Source organism: Fusarium solani (assembly GCF_023522795.1).
Source record: "Fusarium solani strain SB1 chromosome Unknown bctg00000004, whole genome shotgun sequence".
Taxonomy (NCBI): domain Eukaryota; kingdom Fungi; phylum Ascomycota; class Sordariomycetes; order Hypocreales; family Nectriaceae; genus Fusarium; species Fusarium solani.
In genome coordinates, this window is record NW_027072152.1 from 2861990 (window position 1) to 2881121 (window position 19132).

A 19132-nucleotide genomic window follows, 5' to 3' on the forward strand; every position below is an offset into this window, starting at 1 on the left:
TTTTCGTCATAGATAATTGCCCTGCATTGTTAACGCTATGCTACCCCAAACTCGAAATCTGCAAAGAAAGAGAAAAATCGTTGAACAATGAAGCCCCGAATCTTGTCCAACACACAATTCACTCGCAGCACACACACACCATGCAAGGAGTAGGGGAAAACCAACCGTTAAAGCAGCGCTCCTCGTGTCTCAAGACGCGCTCCATCCAAAGTCCCTTTTAGAGCTGCCTCTCCTCCTCACCCCGCCAAATTCAGTGCTTAACGCGGTGCACGCCCACTAAAAGGTACAAGGCCACAGCACAGCGCAGTGGCCCCCTCATACCAGGGGGCCACGGCCAATGGGATGCTTCCGCCGTGGGGCGGCCGCTGAAACTGGACGGCAGACTACGGCGCCTCCCCGTTGAGAGGTTCTGAGCGTTCCCGCCTATCTCGCCGTCCAGCTTCATCGGCGTTGGGCATCATTCACAGAGGAATCGTGCGTAAAGAGAAAAAGAACTTGTGATAGATAGCTCTAGATGCAAGGCGGGTTGACTCATTGGCCATCGGCTCTTGTCCTCATCCGGGGATTGACGTGATTGTCCCCCCGTTGTTGCGTTCCAGACTCGACTCGTTGAGTGAGGCGACAACTGGGTCTATCGCCTCGACACAATGGCTGGCTCTGTGAACCCGACAACTCGTGTGAGCCATATGCAGTATAAGATTAACAGGAGCTTTCACTGCCTATCCACCTAGGTTCAGGACAGATTTCCTTTTCGTTCAGGACGCTTCCAGTGTTCAACTGTTCAATTGATGCTTGCCCTAGCCAAGGACAAGATGTGGATATCTTGACCGGAAAAAAAAGCACGCCTCTATAACTTGCTCCAAAACGACCCAAAAATCCTGTATTTGCAAAAATTTCAAAGTGGTGATGTCCAGTGTTTACATGAAAAGAAGGAAAGAAATCATGGACCCATTATCCATTAGGCATGCAGCACCCAGTGCTCCTCGTGGCGCCGTCAAGATGCAACCGTCATGGCACAGCCTCTGAGCAAGCATCCGTTCCCATCTCTCGTGGCACTTTACACACATCGCACATCACATCGCATCACACCTCGCCCCAGCTCCCCATCGGCCCGTTGGACGCAATCACAGAACCCGTACCCAGCGAGCCCCCAATGTCCCAGTAGTGACGTGACGACACGCTACTCCGTCGAGCCGACCGTCTTGTGCTCTGACTCGCACAGCTGCTCGGGTGCCGTAGCGCCACGGGACTAGCGGGCGTTGTCGCCTTGAACGTCCGCCGCTCCGTCGGGGGCCGCATTCGCGACACAAGGGGGTGGTGTTGCCGGACGCGGGCCAGTTTGGCCGCAATGTCCTGTGTGCTTGACGTCGCCAGGTGAGTCGTTGTCGAGGGAGGTGGGTTGTTGCTGCGCGGCATGAATCGGGACCGCAGGTACCGGAACACAAGCTTCATGTCCAGGTCTCTCTCCCATTCCTCTTGCGTAAACACGTTGCTCATATGGGTATCTTGCCGTGGTGCCTGCACCGGCTCGGCTGGTGGCTCCGCGGTCCTGCCGCGAATGTCGATGGGCTGTGCTGCTGTCTGCATCGTAGGCTGAAACTGAGGGAACGATGCCTGCTCGGGTTTGGTGGGATGGATGTTATCCGCCGCTGAGTGTGACGTGTTGGATTCCGGGATGATGGGGAGGCCGGCATAGGGGAGAGGCATTTGCTGGATCCGCGAGTATGTGGAAAAGGCACCAGGGTGGTGAGATATCTGGCTCACAAGCATTCCCAACTCCTTCGATATCTTCTCCAAAGCGTCCAGTTGCCAAGCCTCTCTGTTTGTGGGTGGTGGGGGTTGTACCCCGAGCTGCTGCGAGGCGCGGGGTGTTGATGATAGATCCTCATCGTCCTCAGGTACGGCTTCTCCCAGCAGGATGGAAATCATTCGTTCATCCATTCCAATCACGTCTCGCATGAATCTCCTCGTCATCTTCGTGAGGATGCCCTCTGAGTGGGTCGGAGATCCAATAGCATCTTCGTCGTGCCATGTCATGTTATCAGATTCAGCATCGTGAGCAGGTTGTGAAGGTAGCGGGATAGGGTTAGATGATGAGCGTTTGTGAGATGCCTGTGAGAGTCGTCTTCGTCTTGTCTCGCGCTGAATCTCGCCCAAGAGCACACGGCTGTGCTCCAATCGCCATGCCTCGATTCTCTGGCGCTTCTCCGACTCTTCAACATGGTCATTCTCCACGTCGAGCTGCCTCAAGTCAAAACTTTCCTTTCTCCGATGTTGTCGCTTGGGGTTGAAGCGTTCAAATTGGTATATTTGGTCTTGGGCGTCAGCACCCAAGGTTGGCTGGTCCAGATGGAAAGAGCCAAGTCCATCGTGAGCGGGGAAGACGGGCATAGATCCTTGATTTTCATCCTGCTGAGCGTTGAGCCCGGGAAGCGATCGGAACTCTGGCAAGTGGCTGTCGAGGCTATCAAGCTCTGCATCGTCCTCTTCTTCGACAACAGCGGATGCAGAGGCAGATGGTCGCAACTCGGCCTCGACCTCCGATCTCGCGACCGAGTTCAAGCTTCCCAGGTCACCCACTCTCGACCGGCCGGGCGTCACCAGAGACTGGTCAGTCTCGGTGAGGTACGACGTGGTCGTCACGTCGGTGGGCGCGAAGAGGACCCATGTCTGCGACTCGTCCTGCTGGCGCTCCTGGGTTATGGGCGCCTCTCTTCTCGGGAGCTCCTGCTCGTCGACCGAGGGCCGGACGACGCGCTGAATGGATTGTCGTGTCGGTTGGTGGAAAGCCATGAGTAATTACAGCTCCCAGTGGAATTCGTCGTGGTTTGTGTCGTGTCGTGATGTTTGGGTTCTGATAAGGACCAAGTAGACAGCCCGCTCAGGATAAGATGGATCGGTGTAGGTGAGGGAAGTGGACCCCCCTATGTCGGCCTATGTCGGGGGCTTGCAGCGGCTGTCTGCAAACAGGGTGGAACGGCGGTGGTTGGGGCTCGCAGCAAGAACCTTGAACAGGTCAAGCTCGACGAGAAGAGGATGGGGACCAAAGAATGTAGATTCAAAGAACCGCAGGGTGAAGAGAAGAAAGACAGACACTCTGTAGATAACCAGAGGGAAGAGGGAGAGTGACTGAGGGAACATCTGGAGGGGACCAGTGGCCAGAAGAGGGCACTACGCTCATGGGCGTCATCCACATCTAGACGCTGGCAGTTAGGTACAGTAGTCGGGGCTTGATCGGCGGGTGTGGGGGGGCGCTGCGCTCGCGTGTCCCGTCTGGTGGACATTCGATCCATCCATCCGCCATAGCCAGCCCAGCTCAGCTGGTAGGCCAGAACCCCCCAACAACATAAACAATGCCCTTCTGTTAAGGTGCTTAAGCTGGGCGGGCTGTCTTGGAATTGCCCGGGGCTTGCATGAGCAGCGCCAACACGCTCAGGGCAAAACTGCAACGTGCGAACGCTGTGCTCTGACGTGGACGCAATGCTATCCAAGGCATAACCATAACCTGATGGAATGGGAATTCCCAGCCCTGCCGCCTCGACATGTACATACAAGTCCCTTGACCGTGCTCACCGGCATTTCGTCTGCACCCATGAGTTGATTCCAGCATCCATGTCATACGGTCCGAATCGCCGCAGCCTTCGAGAAAAAGGGGACCATGTTCGCGAGCAGCCTCCATCCATGGGTCATGTCCCGTCCCTCAGATAGGTGTCTTATCAGATCAGTGGGCCCTGAGACTGCGAGACGATAAGAGATCTAGCCCGCCACTCTGCAGCAAAGTGACACAACCGCAGCCAGACGAGACCGAGACGGGTGCTCCCAGCTAGAGCGCTCCACCGCTAGCCACTCTATCCGCATCAATGGATGGGTTGGATGCTACACTGAGGGCAGACTACGGAAGCCCGTTCAGGTACATCGCCGCATGACAAAACGAGATTTTTTTTCTCTCTCTTTTTCCAGCGGATCCGATGCCAGCCCAACATAGAATATTCCAAATCTCACTCAGCGGGCTTGCATAAGAAAAACTCATGGCCTCATCTCTACCCATGCTCGTACAACAACAATGCACCCCTGATGTCTGTCTCGCCCGTCAAAGGACGACGCGCGCTACTTGTGACCTCGCTCAAATGGCGTCACAAACCTTCCAAGTGAAGTCATGTGGCCCGGATGAGGCGCCGACTTGACCCTGGAGTGCCCCAACAAGACATTCTGCCTCCGCGAATCGTCTGCCGAGACACACTCACTCTCTGTTCTGTTGACATTTGCTGGCATTCGCTATGCTATAAACCTTTAAGCATCATGCTAAGTCTTGAAGACAACAAGACAGACAACAAAGGACACTTCAACTCTGATGGTCATGTGGGTTGTCCAAGTGAATGCTGCCACACTGACTAATCGGCCTTTTCCCTTTCAACAACAGATCTGACGCAAAGGGTTGAAATGTGATGACATTCCTTCTCCCTGCGCTATTCTTGCTGCGGCTTCGTCACGTGGCTGAGCGCATTTGAGGGACATTGACATTGCGAGTGGTCAACGATATCGACTGTGTGACTGCTATCCACTCAAGAACGGGGAAGCATGCATAAGTGATCGTCCATCCCCGTACATATCAGGCAAACGACGCTGCAATACATACAGCCAGCAACAGGTACGAGACGGTCACCGCATACGATACGGCATGCCTGGGCACGCCAGTCCGGATCCTCGGACAAACATAGCACTCAACGTTACACACACAGCACGGTCAGCACTTCTGTATTTAAGGCCGAAAACAATGGTATTCCACGATATCAATTCTCAAGTACCCAGATGTTACACGAGACAAGGAACGGGGCGAGTCTGTTTGCAAGATTTCAATTTGCCGAATCGACACCCTCAACTCAAGACTTCTCTAGAGGTCCTTATTTGACATGCCATTTTGACGCCAGTAAACCCAGATGCCAGCCCAACCATCATTTCTTTAAGCCTCAGACTTGAAAGCGTCGGGGAAGCGGCGCAAGTTGTTGGCGAGGTTGCCGTGGTTGGAGAGGAACTGGACGTAAGCACCGTCGACCTTGACGCGGCCGGCAGCCTTCTTCTCGAGGTACTCCTCACGTCGGAGAGGGGTGAAGCCCCAGTTCTTGGAGACAATGATCTTTTGTCGGCCAGGGAACTTGTACTGGGATCGTCGGAGAGCCTCAAGGGCAATGGCGCGGTCTGATTGTGGATTAGTAACATGATCCAAGAGTGGCAAAAGATTTGTCAGGTCAACTTACTGGCATCACGAGTGCGGACGCTCATGAGAATCTGGCCAATGTTGACACGGGCGACAGTGCCGTTGGGCTTGCCCCAGGCACCACGCATACCGGTCTGCAGTCTATCGGCACCGGCGCAAGACAACATCTTGTTGATACGGACGACGTGGAAGGGGTGAGCACGGACTCGGAGGTGGAAACCCTCCTTACCGGTGTTCTTGACGAGGTACTTGTTGGCGCAAATACGGGCGGCCTCGAGGGCCTCGGAGCTCAGCTGCTCATACTCGTTGGAGACGAGGTGGATGCAGAGAGGGAAGTCATCGACGTTGGCGCGCTTTCGGCCAAGATCGAAGATTCGGATCTTGGGGTCGGGGACACCACGGTTGAACCGAGACTTGGGATACGGCTGTGAGGAAGAAGAGTCAGTAGAGTTCCAACATTATCGCGAGCTTCATCGATGGGAGTCGAGGACACCCCGCGGGAGATCGGTCATGAACATTTCGTCATGAGATTCTCCCCAAAAAAAGCTCCCCAAATTCCCATCGACGTCGAGCGCATCAAAACGCACCTTGTTCTTGCAGTATCGGTAGCAACGAGCGGGACGGCGAGCCATTTTGTCGGATTGTTGGTGATCTGTCCGTAGTTGGGTGATGTGTTTGAGGGAAGACGAACCCGACAAAAGTGATACCGACTGCCTCTTCCTGATTAATCCACCAGGTTGATTTCAAAGCAGAGGTGCGATCCGTGCTCCACCCGTGTAAACCTCGGCTTAGGGCTCAGGCGAGTGCACCCTAACGCTCATTGGCCGACCGCCCCGCCCCGCAGAGCACCCACCTACAGGCTGCCAAAACTCCAAATTCCTCGAACTTTTTGATATTCAACCTCAGCACTCCATCACCCAACGTCCAGTCGCCATCACCGAGTCGCCAATCCGTCAAAATGGCCCCCCAGAAGAAGAGCAAGAAGGATGCCAACAGCATCAACTCCAAGTTGGCGCTTGTTATGAAGTCCGGAAAGGGTACGAAAACGAATTCCTGCGCCACGACGAGAAAAACCAATGGCTAACGAAAATTCTCAGTCACTCTTGGATACAAGTCTACCCTCAAGAGCCTCCGATCCGGCAAGGCCAAGCTCATCATCATTGCTGGCAACACTCCTCCTCTCCGCAAGAGTGAGCTCGAGTACTACAGCATGCTGTCCAAGGCCCCCATCCACCACTTCTCCGGCAACAACGTAAGTTGAACTGCGCTACGTTTCCTTCACGTCTATCATCTTGCAGCTTTATGCAAGATGGTTCTTTACTTCTCAGGAATGCTTGCTCGTCAAGCATTTCTCTGGCTTCAAGAAGACATTCTTGAGGCCTGCCCAGAGAAGAAGTCGTCACGACTTTGGAGGGTTCATAGGCTTACTTGTCTCCCTACAGATTGAGCTCGGTACCGCTTGCGGTAAGCTCTTCCGTTGCTCCACCATGGCCATCCTCGACGCTGGTGACTCCGATATCCTCAGCGACCAGCAGGCTTAAGCAGCCAGCTAAAGGAGAGTGCATTTCATGGCGTTTCGGGTAAAAAGGGTCCAGGGCATTTGAGGATATACCAATCAATGTGATGAAAAAGCGACGACTTTCAGCGAGAGCATGCCCGCCGCGAAGGCGTGGAGGTTCTCCCCTCGACCTATGTGTCTTGGGCTTCAGCTGGGCTTGGCATCGATTGCCGGTCCAAGTCAAATGAAAAAATAAAGCTCATGACCGTTGTTCCCCGCCATTAGTTGTCTCTGTGCCTGTCCGTGTCTTGTGTCGAATATGCTGAGTGCCAAGTGAAATGTGGTGTGGTATGTTGCTTGTGCCTATGACCCCTAGGGACCCAGCACGGGCACTTGATGGTAGACAGGGTTAGCATCATGTTTCCGATCTGTTCGTTCATCTCTCTTGGCTGCATGTCATTGCTCGTCACCAGCTGTGGTATTATGTCTGCCTGGACATTATGATACAAGCTGGTCAGTTTCTGTGATACAACGATGGCATGGATATCCTTGACGGCCAGTTGGTTGCAAGGGATTCTGGCAAATTAGACATTGCCGACGCCCGGTAGTGATGGCCATCTTCTCACAACGCTCACCATGGCATTGTCAAGTTGCTCCAAGCTCCTGCGCATTAAACTTGTAGCTGAAGCGCGACGAGCAGGGTTTCGAGTACAGTTACGAGTGGTTGATAATCTGGCCATATTCAAGTTACAGCACTGTATCAGCAACAAGAACCCTTTGTGTAGTCAGCCGCGAAGGTCAGACTCCCTTTCCCCTCAGTACATATAATCGATTCGTCATAAATCTCGGAGTGGCTGCTTCTAACGGGTAGAAGCTCCTTGCGAAATGAAGTCGATCAAGCAGCTTCCAAACACAGGCATCAACATCCCCGCCCAGCATCAAGATCCTTTCATGGTAATTTCCAGTCTCTTGATTAGAGGCACCAAAACAGAGGTCATGCACGCGACGCATGGATCAAGCCTTGACCATGTCAATTTGCGGGAGAAACACAGACAGAGCTTCTTGTTGCCCTGGCCAATGAGTCCGAGGGTGGGCGATCAAAGGGGGAAGCTAGGAACGGTGCTACGTCTGGGCGGGAACCTCCGCAGTCGTGGAAGACAAAGAGCAAATGGCACGTTTCACCACGGAGTATTGGACGTGTTGCAGGCCGCGCAAGAGTGATTAGCTGCTACAGTATGAGTTGCAGCGGAAATACCGTGACGGACGGACCCTGCAGTGTCCATCATAGAGGATGCCATCCATGTTGAATGCAACTCATAAACACTGCCATGCCTTGTGTAGCCTCCTTACAGACTGTATCATCTCTGACACTCGACAGCAGCGCCTTGTTCTTGAGCAATCACTGACTGCCGTGGCAACTGCGCAGCCGCATTCCGAGGACACGTACTGTACCCGCTCTCTCCCGTCACCTCCATCTTCGGCATCACCTCGACTCGACTGGACGCATCCATTTCCTTTTGGCTCTGGTTAGTGGAGCTTGTTTCAATAATAACTGAGGCTTGACAGCCCCAGAATAATTATAACTCGGCTTCTGGACGCTCCAGCGCCACACGCTACCCCTACCCCTACCCCGGGCTACCCAATTTGAGGCGCAGCTAGAGGCTCCCACCTTCGGGCACTCCTATTTCGCCCTCCGCTCTGTTGAGTATTTGTGTTCCAGGTCACTTGGGCGACGTGCAGCAAGCCGCAAGCCGCACAGTCTCGAACATAATCAACATATTTACTTATCTTTTGACTTGGTTGCCCGCGCACCATTTGTTTCTGAGCATAGCACCTGCTCTTCTCTTTATTCTACGTCCAGAGCGTTTGTCACAGTGACGCTCGTTATCGCGACATGTCTGCCGTTACCAAGAAGCCCCCGGCTGGCGGTGTCGGTCGGGTGTCCCACGCCGACTCGAGCCCTTCCCCATCTCTATCTCGCTCCAACTCCAGGGCGTCGACCCCTACCAGTGGCCATGCGCGGACTCGATCGCTACGAACCGGAACACCTGTCTCTGCCCGTGCCGCTGCCGCTCGGAGGGACACAGGGCTCAGCAACGCCGAAGCTGATGCCCGTGCCGAAGCCGCTGCTGCTCTAGAGGATCTGCAGAAGCGTCTAGAGAAGGAGGAGAAGCAGTCACTTCAATATCACCGCCAGGCCGAGGTTCTGCAGTCGAAGCTCGATGAGTCGGTCAAAGAATCGGCCAAGCTGGAGGAAAAGGCCCACGAGTTTGAAGAACAGATCGAGACGTTGAAGAACGAGAAGCGAGAAATGACTCGCCAGATGCGAGAGATGGAGTCTATCTACGAGGCAGAGCGCAGTTCCATCCTTAAGGAGAAGGAAGACATGTCGAATCGAGAGGAGGAGATGCAAGCCATGATACAGAGGCTCAAGGACAGCCTAGCCCAACGGAACAGTACGCCCGAAGAGAACCGCCCATCGAGACAACGTACGCATACGAGACTTGCCTCGTTTGATATCATGATGCTAACACATTTCAGATACAGCCAGTTCATCCCCCTCTCTCGACAGTGGCAGCTTTGCCCCACCATCCTCCATACAACGAAGTGACTCACGGAGCAGCTCCAAGCTCATCCTCCAGAAGGATAAGCTGATTGAGTCTCTACGTCTGGAGCTTGCAGAGGCTCAGATTAAGCTCGTCGAGTCAGAGAACCAGGGCGGCGGCAGGTTGCACGAGGTCGAGCGTCTGCTCATGGAAGCTCGCATGGCTAATGCTCGACTTATGGAAGACAACGAGAGTTACCAGCTTCTTCTTCAGGAGCGGACTCTCAAGGGCGACTTCGGTCAGAATGACTTTAGTTATATGGGCTCTAACTCTAACCAGGAGGCACTGAATGCTCTCGAGGGCAAGACTGGAGGGTCCAGCCTTGCTGATGAGCTCTCATCAGCTAGCGAGGCCGAAGCCCATGAACGACACGAGAACGACCGACGCCTAGAGAACGAGCTCAAGTCCATGAAGGAGCAGAACAAGGCCCTTACACTATATATTAACAAGATTATTGAGCGCCTTCTTCAGCATCAGGACTTTGAGTCTATTCTGGACCAGTCTAGCGATCTGAAGATCCTCCCGGATACCAACAAGGACCTACCTCTACCGCCTACGCCATCGGACAGACAGCAGTTTCCGCCCAATCTGCTACAACGGGCCAAGTCCATGGCTGTTGGCCCTACGAAGACGAGACCAAGACCTATCTCGGTCATGTCACCTTCAACCACCTCGAATCACACCGACCCTGACAAGGCTCCTAGCATCCCTATCGGACTGACGCGATCAACGAGCACGAGGAGATCACGACCTCAGAGCGACCAGTTCACGGGGGCGGCCAGTCTTGTCAGCCAGATGTATAGAGGACCAGACGGCCCCGTCTCTCCACCCCTGGGCACACCGAGACACTCGCAGACTTTCTTCTCGCCGCCCAACATCTCAGGCAACCCTAATGCGGCCGCTCGTATACCTAGCGGAACCTCTGTGGCCACTTCTGGAAACTTCCCCGGCATGAGGAGTGAGACGTCGAGCTTGAGCGGAGAATCTGGAGACATGTCTACGGCTTCTTCGCAGTCGCCTCCCCGATCCCACTCTGATAGGCACACGACGTCTTTTGCGGGAGGCAAGCCACGACCACTGCGACTCGTCCAGGAGAACCAGGAGGCCGTCAAGGAGAATAAGAGGTCGAGCTGGTACTCTCCGTTCTCCTGGGGCGCCAAGAAGGATGAGCCCCAGGCTCCATCCAGCAACCCAATTCCTGAATAGGAGATAAGTCGAACCCGGAGGTAATGATGATGAGGAGCGAGTTGCTGGCTTGAATGGGCGTGACGGGTTGGATATATACATTCACGGGGCATCCATAGGGACTGATGACTGGACATGTACGATTTACGTCATTAGATATAGCGGCGTTGGGTTCATGGATTATCGCAGGCTCTATCGACACTGTCTCGTTATGCACTTTTGAGATGGGCGGTGTTTTTTTTGGGTAACGTCTTTGGTTGTCCTTGGGATAGAGATAGCATTGATGATGCCCCTGTAGAGATATATGGTTGCTGGCTGGCTGGTTGTGATGAGGCGTGATGGTTGGGGAATGACACTCATGCTCCGTAGTTATAGTTGAATATTGAATGATGCCTCTCTATAGTTTTTATCGCCGAGTCTGTGCAAGCCACGTCTGGAGTTTTGCAAGATGAAGCAGAGTTGCTACGGTTGCGCAACTCGAGGCAGTTAATCAACCGAGTTGTCAACGTCAAGACTACAGTGACGGCATATTACGAAGCGTTAATGAAGCTATCACGAGTTGATGAGACCTGTATCAAGTCCAGCAACTCACAGTCAACTGAAACTACTCCTCCGTATGATATCACTAGGGACGTGATAGAAATCCCGTGGCCGATGACGATTTTCTGCACATGGGACTTTGTGCTGCACTAGCCCTAGCAGCCGATATCGTCCTCCTGTCACGACCCCCAAGCCAAGGGACCAACAAGAGTCACGCATTTCTCTCAGCCCACTGGAAGGGACCCTTTGCGCATGCTGTACAAAATCAATAGCCTACGAAAATGGGTGCTACGATGCTAGGCAGAGTCCACGTCAATACCCTAGCAGGATTGGAGTAGAAAAAAAAATCACTCCATAGACTGTGATGTGTAAGGCGCCTATTCGCAAACCACCACCTGCGCTGCCCGCATAGGTAGACACACCCCCAAGCAGCGACGGACAAGTGGCCCGGCAGGGGAAAAAAGAGACTTGGGCGTGACGGGTTTTTTCACGTCTGACAGCTCAGCCCGGCCTGATGATCCGCGCAGGAACCCGAGGAGGCGATAGGTCCGGCGTGTCAGAAGCCTCTTTTGGGGGGGGATGGATGGGCGCGTGGGGTTTGGGCGTTTTTTCTCCTTGGGGGTGAAAGAGTGGGATGGTTGATATGAGAGGGAGAGTCACTATCGTCATACAATAAGATCCAAGACAATATGTGTTTCTCATGTGCAGAGGTGTTGGTGATTACAGGGACGCATGCTCGGGTTGCGTCATGAAGGGTTTCCTAGGCACCCCAGGCTAAGTACTCGCAGAATCAGCATGCACGTGTCATGCGATTCGTCCTTGACCCGATCCTCTGCCTCGTCCATCTCGTTGGCTTGTTTGGATTGGTGTATGTATGTATAAAGTTGCTATTCGCTGTCAGAGCTGACGGGAGCTAAAGATAAAGCACTACAACAACAATACCTACGTGTACAGGCTAGAGAAGCCAGCAGTGAATGAATGAATGCCCCGACTTGGAAACTAAGTAGCGAGAGACTGTAGTGTCGGCGGTAGTGCTAGAATAGTTTGTTCTCTACAGATGAGATTGGTTCAAGCTGACGCCGTCACTTAAAAGCCAGGTTGACGCGGTTGTGGCTGTGAGGGATGCGCTGCGGATGTAGACTCAAACGGCTGTAATCGAGATTATGTCACTCCCCGGATCACATCCTCCAGCCGTCTCACATGAACCCTGCCATGTCTTGTGTTACACAGCCTGCTGCGAAGTGGAAGCGGCCGAGACGAGGGGGCTCACGTCCAATTCTTCCAAGTCTGCCTCTCCCTCACGTAAATTGATCACCTACCCCGTAATCTTATCTCTGCTCTGCCTGTGATCACGTCCGCCAGCAGTGGCTTGGGGTGCTACCTCATATGCTGTTGAACGGGCGCCACACGCGCGGCCGATGGTGGGGAGGGCACATTCGTGTCGGGCTGTGAGAGGCCGAGCACAGCGTGAAGGGCTGTGACCTCAAGAGGGCTGAGGCCTTTTCACCATGGCAGTTGCACTTTGTCGCTGCTGTGTGCAGGCCCCTGGCCATCGTCACGTCTACTGATACGTCGAGGTACGTGACAGCCTGGTGAATCCAGGGTTGACGGAGGCCGAATCTGGCATCCGAATCAGGTCACGCCCAAGTCTCGGACGGGAGAGCGGGAGTTCGTGGAGGGGCGGGAACCCCTCCTCTTCGAGAACAAGACGGATAGAAGGGAACAGCGACATGGATTGGAGCATGAAATAAAGGCATGGTATGATACCGCATCACAATCTGTGGTCGCCAGGGGGTGGGATGAAAAGCAGATGAGACCGAGGTTCACTCATGAGCAGAGCAGCATCCAGGGTAGTTCCAGGTGAACCGTGCTTGGATCTGAGAGATGAGAGTTGGATGAAGGGGGATGACTGACAGCACAGGAGACAAGGCTCCGCTCGGTCCCCGGTAAGTGCTCAAGGTATCTGCCCAAGATTCGTTTTCGTTTCTCTCTAGGAGCGAGTCTATTGTTGAGCCTTGACCCCGAGTCAACAGGGCTTAGTGTTAAGACAGGATATGACAAGAACGCCCAGTTAGACTGGCACAAAAGCGCTATCGTCTCGTCTCGACCAGCGCCCAGCCTCGTGGCATCGGGAGCGGCAGCACTATATCTTGCATAGAACATCTCCCTGGGGAAACATGGTCGGCCGTTTCGGCCCCAGGCTCTCTGAGTGGAAAAGTCCGCCGGACTGTATCAGCAAGGGTCGTCAGCGTCTCGCTCATTCAGGTGCCCGTGCCTGTGCCTGTGGACCCGGGCAGGGCGCTCAGTTCCCCGGGCCCTAGAGGAGAGGAGAGCCAGAAGAATCACAATGTGCGGTCAGAAGGGAGGTCACGGGGCCATGACGAGAATACCCAAGGTGTACCTGCGGTGCCGTTACCACGGAGCCGGTGAGGCTGTAGCCCGCATGTATTTTTGACCCAAGTCCTGTCCCTGACTTGGGGCGGACAAGTGCCATGTAGGAGCGTTTTCCGGACCATTCGTTCTTGTTTCCGGGCAGCCTGTCAATGGCGGCCTTGGTGCTAGAGGGGAACGGACTGTTGGGACGGCGCCAGGGGAGCGTTCCCGCGGGAGGGCCGGCTCTCGGGGACATTGCCATGGGATCTTCGTGGGCGCATCATCCATCTACGTAGTGATTCCAAGGCTCCCACGAGTCCATGACGCGCAAGTTGCTGGGCAGCATCTGTCGATCCGGCTGGCAATTTTCTTTTTCTGGGGGATGGTCATGATCAAGCAGGCAAGACTCGGGGAGAATAGACGAGAGAGATGATGCAGATTTCAATGCCCACATGATCCAGCCTTGAGCCATTGAGAGCCATGCCCGGCCACTCAAGGTCGTTGCCAACGTGGCGCTGGATACTTTTACCAAGCAAGCAAGTCTTCACCGGGGACATCCCTCTTGGACCCGGTGCGCGTCTTCAGGTGCCGATTACTAAAGCCGACAAAGAAGCATGACAGCGTGCCATTCCGTTCCAGAAGAGGCCTGATGGATCCAGCAGCGACGGCCAGACGAGAGGAAAAAGCAATCTCCTCCACCGCCTGACTGCCGGCGAAGTCAAGTGGTTGCGAAGCCCCTGCTGCTGCGATGAATGAAGACTTCTCTCGCCTGGCCATGAACCCGGGACTTGGCGCACCAAACAAACTGGTGCGACCGGGAACTGACGGGACGGGCGAGAACGAGCGAGGGGATATTGGGATTATCGGACAAACGAGGAGTCTCATGACCCGCGCGTCCTGAGTGATGAGTTCCTGGACAAAGAAGCGAGAGATGATTTGATCTGGGAGCTGTTTTTTTTTTGGTGTGGGAGCAATCAGGTACCGGTTACAGGGGGGTCTTTCCGCCAAACAAGGGCCTGGGCTCTGAAGATGGATGGTGGCCCTTCCTCCGTCACCCGGTGCCAGGTACCGGCTCCAGGGGCCAGTGGAAGTACGGATTTTGAGCTCAAAACCAAGTTGATGGCGGATGTTTTGCTCTGCTGTTGGGCTAAGCACGGGGAAGTCCCCGACATAGAATTGTTAAAACGTTCGGGCATCAGAGTCTCGAAGGAGGTGTATCCTTAATTTTAGTCTCCTATGTCTTTCTCATCGTGCTAATAAAGAGCAAGAAGCATCGAGCCCTCCCATCTCGGTGACCCGGCTCGGCTTATAAGCCTAGGTGCCTCAACCGAGCGAGCGAGAGTTGCCAATCTCGCCCGCCTCGTTCTCCCCAAACATCCATATTGTCTCGGTCCTCGTCTATGTACTGTAGCTAGCCTGGAATGTCTCTCGGCTGTCGGTTGCCCGTTTCCTCTCCAAGGAAAAGCACGGGCTGTTTGGCGGTATGGCTGCTCTAGCGACCACGCGCAATGAATGGCTGGCTCAACGGGCTTCTTTAGCACCTGAGCAACGTCGAGCCCAGCTTCTTGTTCAGGCACAAAAGCACAGACGGGCTTTATCAGCCCATCTCAACCAATTCCTCACTCTGAAGCAAACAATAGAGTGTAGAGAATGAGACCAGAGCCAAGTAGAGCGTGTGAGAAAAGCCCTTTCACTAACATGGGGCTGGGCTGTTGAGAGTCTAGCCCACACCCACAGGCCAAGGATGAAAAGAAGTTTAGACAGTGCATCAGTGTGAACATGATTACGACATTATTGTAGTATCGTCCCCTCACTGGCCCTCACCGTGTAGCCTGTGGCTTTCCGACTTTCTTTTCCCTCTTTCTTTTTTTCCCTTTTCTTCTTCTGTCAACGAGGGCTCGACTTCCAGCCAGCCGCGTCCTTGCATCAAGAGAGAGAGAGAGAGAAAAAATCTGACAGCCCCAGCAGCAAATCCACACACACCCACTCACACACTCACACACGCACCCGCGCGGTCAAGTCACCCAACAAGCAGTTATCACAGCTAGAGCCAAGGGCTTTTGTGTGTGCGTGTGGCATGCCAGCTCCGTACCAAGGCGACCCGACAGATTGTGTCATGCTCTCGCGCTAAGTTGGGCTGGCCAATCCCCTTGCTCTACCCCAGCCCAAATCTGCCCCTTCCTGGTTCCTTTTCAGGTTCCTTCTTCCAGGCCCGGTCCAGGGAGTGCCAGGTTTCTCATATTTGGGGGCGCCTCTCATCCGACGCCCTCTGCACTGCGCTGCGCTGCACGTCCGTTTGTTTCTTACAGCCTGCGAGACAGTACGTACCGGCTGCGTCAGTCACTGCAGTGTCGTCAAGTCGAGTCGAGTTTTCCCCCCTCTGCTGGCGCCGACGCCTCGAGTAGGGCGGATATAGGTACGGCCGGGTACATCAAGATCGTCACCTCTCCCACTTCTTCCAGCACTACGCCCACCTCCACTGGCACCCGTCGTTTACACCCACCGTCACTCCCGCCGACCACCACCACCTCTACTTGACCTAAACACCACTTTCTACGACAATAAACCACTTCGCTGCATCATCAACGTTTTTCTCGCCTTCGGTGCGCCATTACCACCGGGCTACTTCCTCCTGCATACCGTTGAACCTTGCTCTGCTTCCGTTTTACTGCCAACTTCTCTCACCCCCCTGTCTTCGCCTTCTGTCGACCCAACCATCCCGCCCGTCCGCTCGTGTCGTCTGCCACCTTCATCGACAGACTTGCGCAAGCTGCCGCCCGGAATAGGTTGGGTTTAGGTGTCTGGATCTCTACCTTGCGCCCTTCTCACCACGTACCCGCGCTCTCGAGGCCCTCGATCTCGCCCACGCCCCCCAATGACGACGAGCCAACCACGATGATCCATCTTGAAGCCTGCATCGCCATTCATCGTCCCTGCTAAGGCCCGCCCCGGTGGCATGCTATGCTCCCTCGACTTTCACTCCACCATTCTTGCAGGCTACCGTAATCATGGACAAGTCATCTGCCGTTTCTGACGGCCCCTCCGGCCTCGGCCGTACTGCATCCAACTTGTCCGATAGACTACGCTCCAATACTCCCGATCCTTCTGCTACCTCATCAACAACTACAACCACAACAGGCAGCCAGAACTCGAGACATTCTTCCACAAACAACTCTGTTGGCCCTTCGCCTCTCGCCTCCAGGGATTCATCACCCACACGACGTCCACGAAGGACCCCCTCAGCAAATCGACTCCCCGGTACTCGATCCCGCAAGAACAGCCAGACCGACCAGAGTCCCTCGCGCCCAACACGACCAAGCTACACTTCTGCCGCTCCAGCGCGCTCCTTGTCGTCAACAACAACCCCCACACTCCTCCCCTCGCAAGACCAGCAGCAGATTCAAGCGCCGACTCCACAAAAACCAGGTTTCAATACGGATCTGAGGGATAGCCATAGCCCGCGATGGCCCGTCTCGCCCCGCTTGCGATCGCCTCCTCCCCAGTTTAGCAGGCCTGGGATGCCTGCTCGCCGCAGTGAACACGACCTGCCTTCTATCAACGTCCAACGACCCAGCCCTTCACCACAGCCGGTGGACCAGACCACGTCAGAGAGTGAGATGGAGGAATCACAATTCCCTTCTGGAATCAGGACCCCGGCCCGAGGGGCTCTGGAAACGGTTCAGGAAGTCAGCCTACCAAACTCTCCAAATCCTCCCAGCAACCCAGCTCTCGTAGAGAAGTTGAAGGAGAAGCTCTCCAGTGCTGAGAGCCATTCCGATACTGCGCTTGTCGATGCCCGGACCTTGCGAGCTCGAGCCAACTTGACCGGCCAAGAGAGTGGGAGCGACACCAGTAATAACAAGACTGAGCCGAGAAGAACGACATCAGTCCCTCCGCCCATGATCACGCGACAGTCTAGTGCCATGTCGACGAAGCAGATGAAGGCAAAGCAGGACGGTTCTACACAAAGCATGACGGTTGAGACTGAAACCGTCCCGAGTGTTCCTCAAGTTGCTCTCGCAACTGGCCCGAAAAGCGAGGGTCCCAACGGTACTCTGAAGACGAAGCAAAGTACCGAGACCATTAAGCCCAAGAAGGAGAAGAGGAAGACGACGCGCAAGCAACCCGCTGTCAATACGGGGAATGGTGAGCTATCGCCTCGCCATGCGATAGGATGTGACTGCTAACAAATCTTAGCTTCATCGAAAGCAGATATCTTTGAGGCATCCATTGCGAGCGCTGTCGATGAGGCTAATACCTCGGACTCGGAGGAAACCTTTGTCTATGATTCTAACCCTCCAGATGGAAATGACCGAGCTGGACGGCGATTTCATTCTCGGACTCCCAGCGCGACCTCCATGGCCAGCCAGGCTGACCGTCAAAATCTGCGTTCCATCTACGGTATCATGGAGGGTCCTGGGCCTGTTCATGGACCTAAAAAGACGATGAAGTTCGTCAATACTTTCACTAGCAACGGAAACGACAACCTTACGGTTGGAGATGAAGACAAAGCCTCCAACCGTGGAGGCGGTAGCGGATCGACACGAGGCACGACAAGGCACCATCATCACATTGGTCGCTGGGGTCGTCAACCCGGTAATGGCCACCCTTCACTCTTTGACAATGAGTCCCCGTTCCCGAACGCGGCGAGGACCAAACTTGCGGGGGCCAATTCTCGCAACTCATCTGGACCTCCAAGTCCGCGAAATGCCCATTCGAATCGAAACTTTGGTCATAAGCGCTCCGCGATGCAAATGTCATCGAGCTATGATATGGACGATACGACTGGGGCAGACGACGAGCGTACGCCGCTCATCGGCTCAATACGATCCGGACGCTCGCAACGGAATCGACGGGGGCCACACAATCTGCGACAGGCCGAGTCGCAGACATTTACGAGACGGTCGTCATACCTGAACCGGTTCGCGGCATGCCTGGTCCTCACCATGATGTTCATGCTGGTGATTACCGGTGCCATCGGTTTCATGTTTGCCACTTCACAGCCAATGACCGGAATCGAAATCACTGCCATTCACAACGTGGTGACTAGTGAACAAGTCTTGATGTTCGACCTGACCGTCAAGGCGCACAACCCTAATATCGTTGTCGTCACAATCGACCACGCAAACCTGGAAATATTTGCGAAGTCAGAGTACACGGGGACAGATTCAGATTGGTGGACACGTCCGCATAACCCAGGAGATATCCTCCCTCGGGATGATCCTGTGAACGATCCACCACTGGACGACCCTGACCCCGACGACGACCTCAAACCCAATGTTCTGTTGGGACGGATCACGGAGTTCGACAGCCCTCTGACATTTGAGGGCTCTCTCTTTCACCAAGGCACCTCGTCGTCAACCGGCGAGATGCAGCTGGGATATCCACTGAACGGAACAGCAGGCGGCTCGAGACGATGGGAACGAATCTATCAGAACGAGTTTGACCTCATCGTCAAGGGTGTCGTTAAGTACACCCTTCCGATGAGTGCCCGCGTCCGTAGCGCGACGGTTTCCGGAAGAAAGACAGTGAAGCCGAACTCAGCTAACGATCCATCTCACAAGCCGAACAGCACCACACTGGATCTTTCTAACTAGACGGGGTTCTGCCTGAAGAAAGGCGGAACCCCTTCTGGCCTTTCCTTTGTCACAACAACTAACGTTTGTCTTGTGTATTTTGAGCGCGCATGGCATGACATCTTGGGGATCGGCGGGC

General features: G+C 54.5%; 5 protein-coding genes across 5 annotated transcripts; 3 read left to right on the forward strand and 2 right to left on the reverse strand.

The window, feature by feature from the left end:
• Positions 1-1083: 1083 nt before the first annotated feature.
• Positions 1084-2793, reverse strand: MRS44_007951 (uncharacterized protein; the record flags this gene model as incomplete). Its single annotated transcript, XM_046270863.2, has 1 exon — positions 1084-2793. One exon carries the CDS (start codon positions 2791-2793, stop codon positions 1084-1086), a length of 1710 nt encoding a protein of 569 aa, XP_046134029.2.
• Positions 2794-4960: 2167 nt separating this feature from the next.
• Positions 4961-5847, reverse strand: MRS44_007952 (60S ribosomal protein uL16; the record flags this gene model as incomplete). The annotated part of the gene is made up of 3 exons (XM_046269166.2): positions 4961-5196; positions 5256-5640; positions 5803-5847. The coding sequence occupies 3 exons, from the start codon at positions 5845-5847 to the stop codon at positions 4961-4963; spliced, it is 666 nt and encodes a 221-aa protein (XP_046134028.1).
• Positions 5848-6173: 326 nt separating this feature from the next.
• On the forward strand, positions 6174-6756 carry MRS44_007953 (60S ribosomal eL30 domain-containing protein; the record flags this gene model as incomplete). Its single annotated transcript, XM_046279448.2, has 3 exons — positions 6174-6252; positions 6313-6467; positions 6514-6756. The coding sequence occupies 3 exons, from the start codon at positions 6174-6176 to the stop codon at positions 6754-6756; spliced, it is 477 nt and encodes a 158-aa protein (XP_046134027.1).
• A 1851-nt stretch (positions 6757-8607) lies between these two features.
• MRS44_007954 (uncharacterized protein) lies at positions 8608-10525 on the forward strand (the record flags this gene model as incomplete). The annotated part of the gene is made up of 2 exons (XM_046269165.2): positions 8608-9202; positions 9255-10525. 2 exons carry the CDS (start codon positions 8608-8610, stop codon positions 10523-10525), a joined length of 1866 nt encoding a protein of 621 aa, XP_046134026.1.
• A 5900-nt stretch (positions 10526-16425) lies between these two features.
• MRS44_007955 (uncharacterized protein) lies at positions 16426-19014 on the forward strand (the record flags this gene model as incomplete). The annotated part of the gene is made up of 2 exons (XM_046270869.2): positions 16426-17563; positions 17615-19014. 2 exons carry the CDS (start codon positions 16426-16428, stop codon positions 19012-19014), a joined length of 2538 nt encoding a protein of 845 aa, XP_046134025.1.
• Positions 19015-19132: the final 118 nt, after the last annotated feature.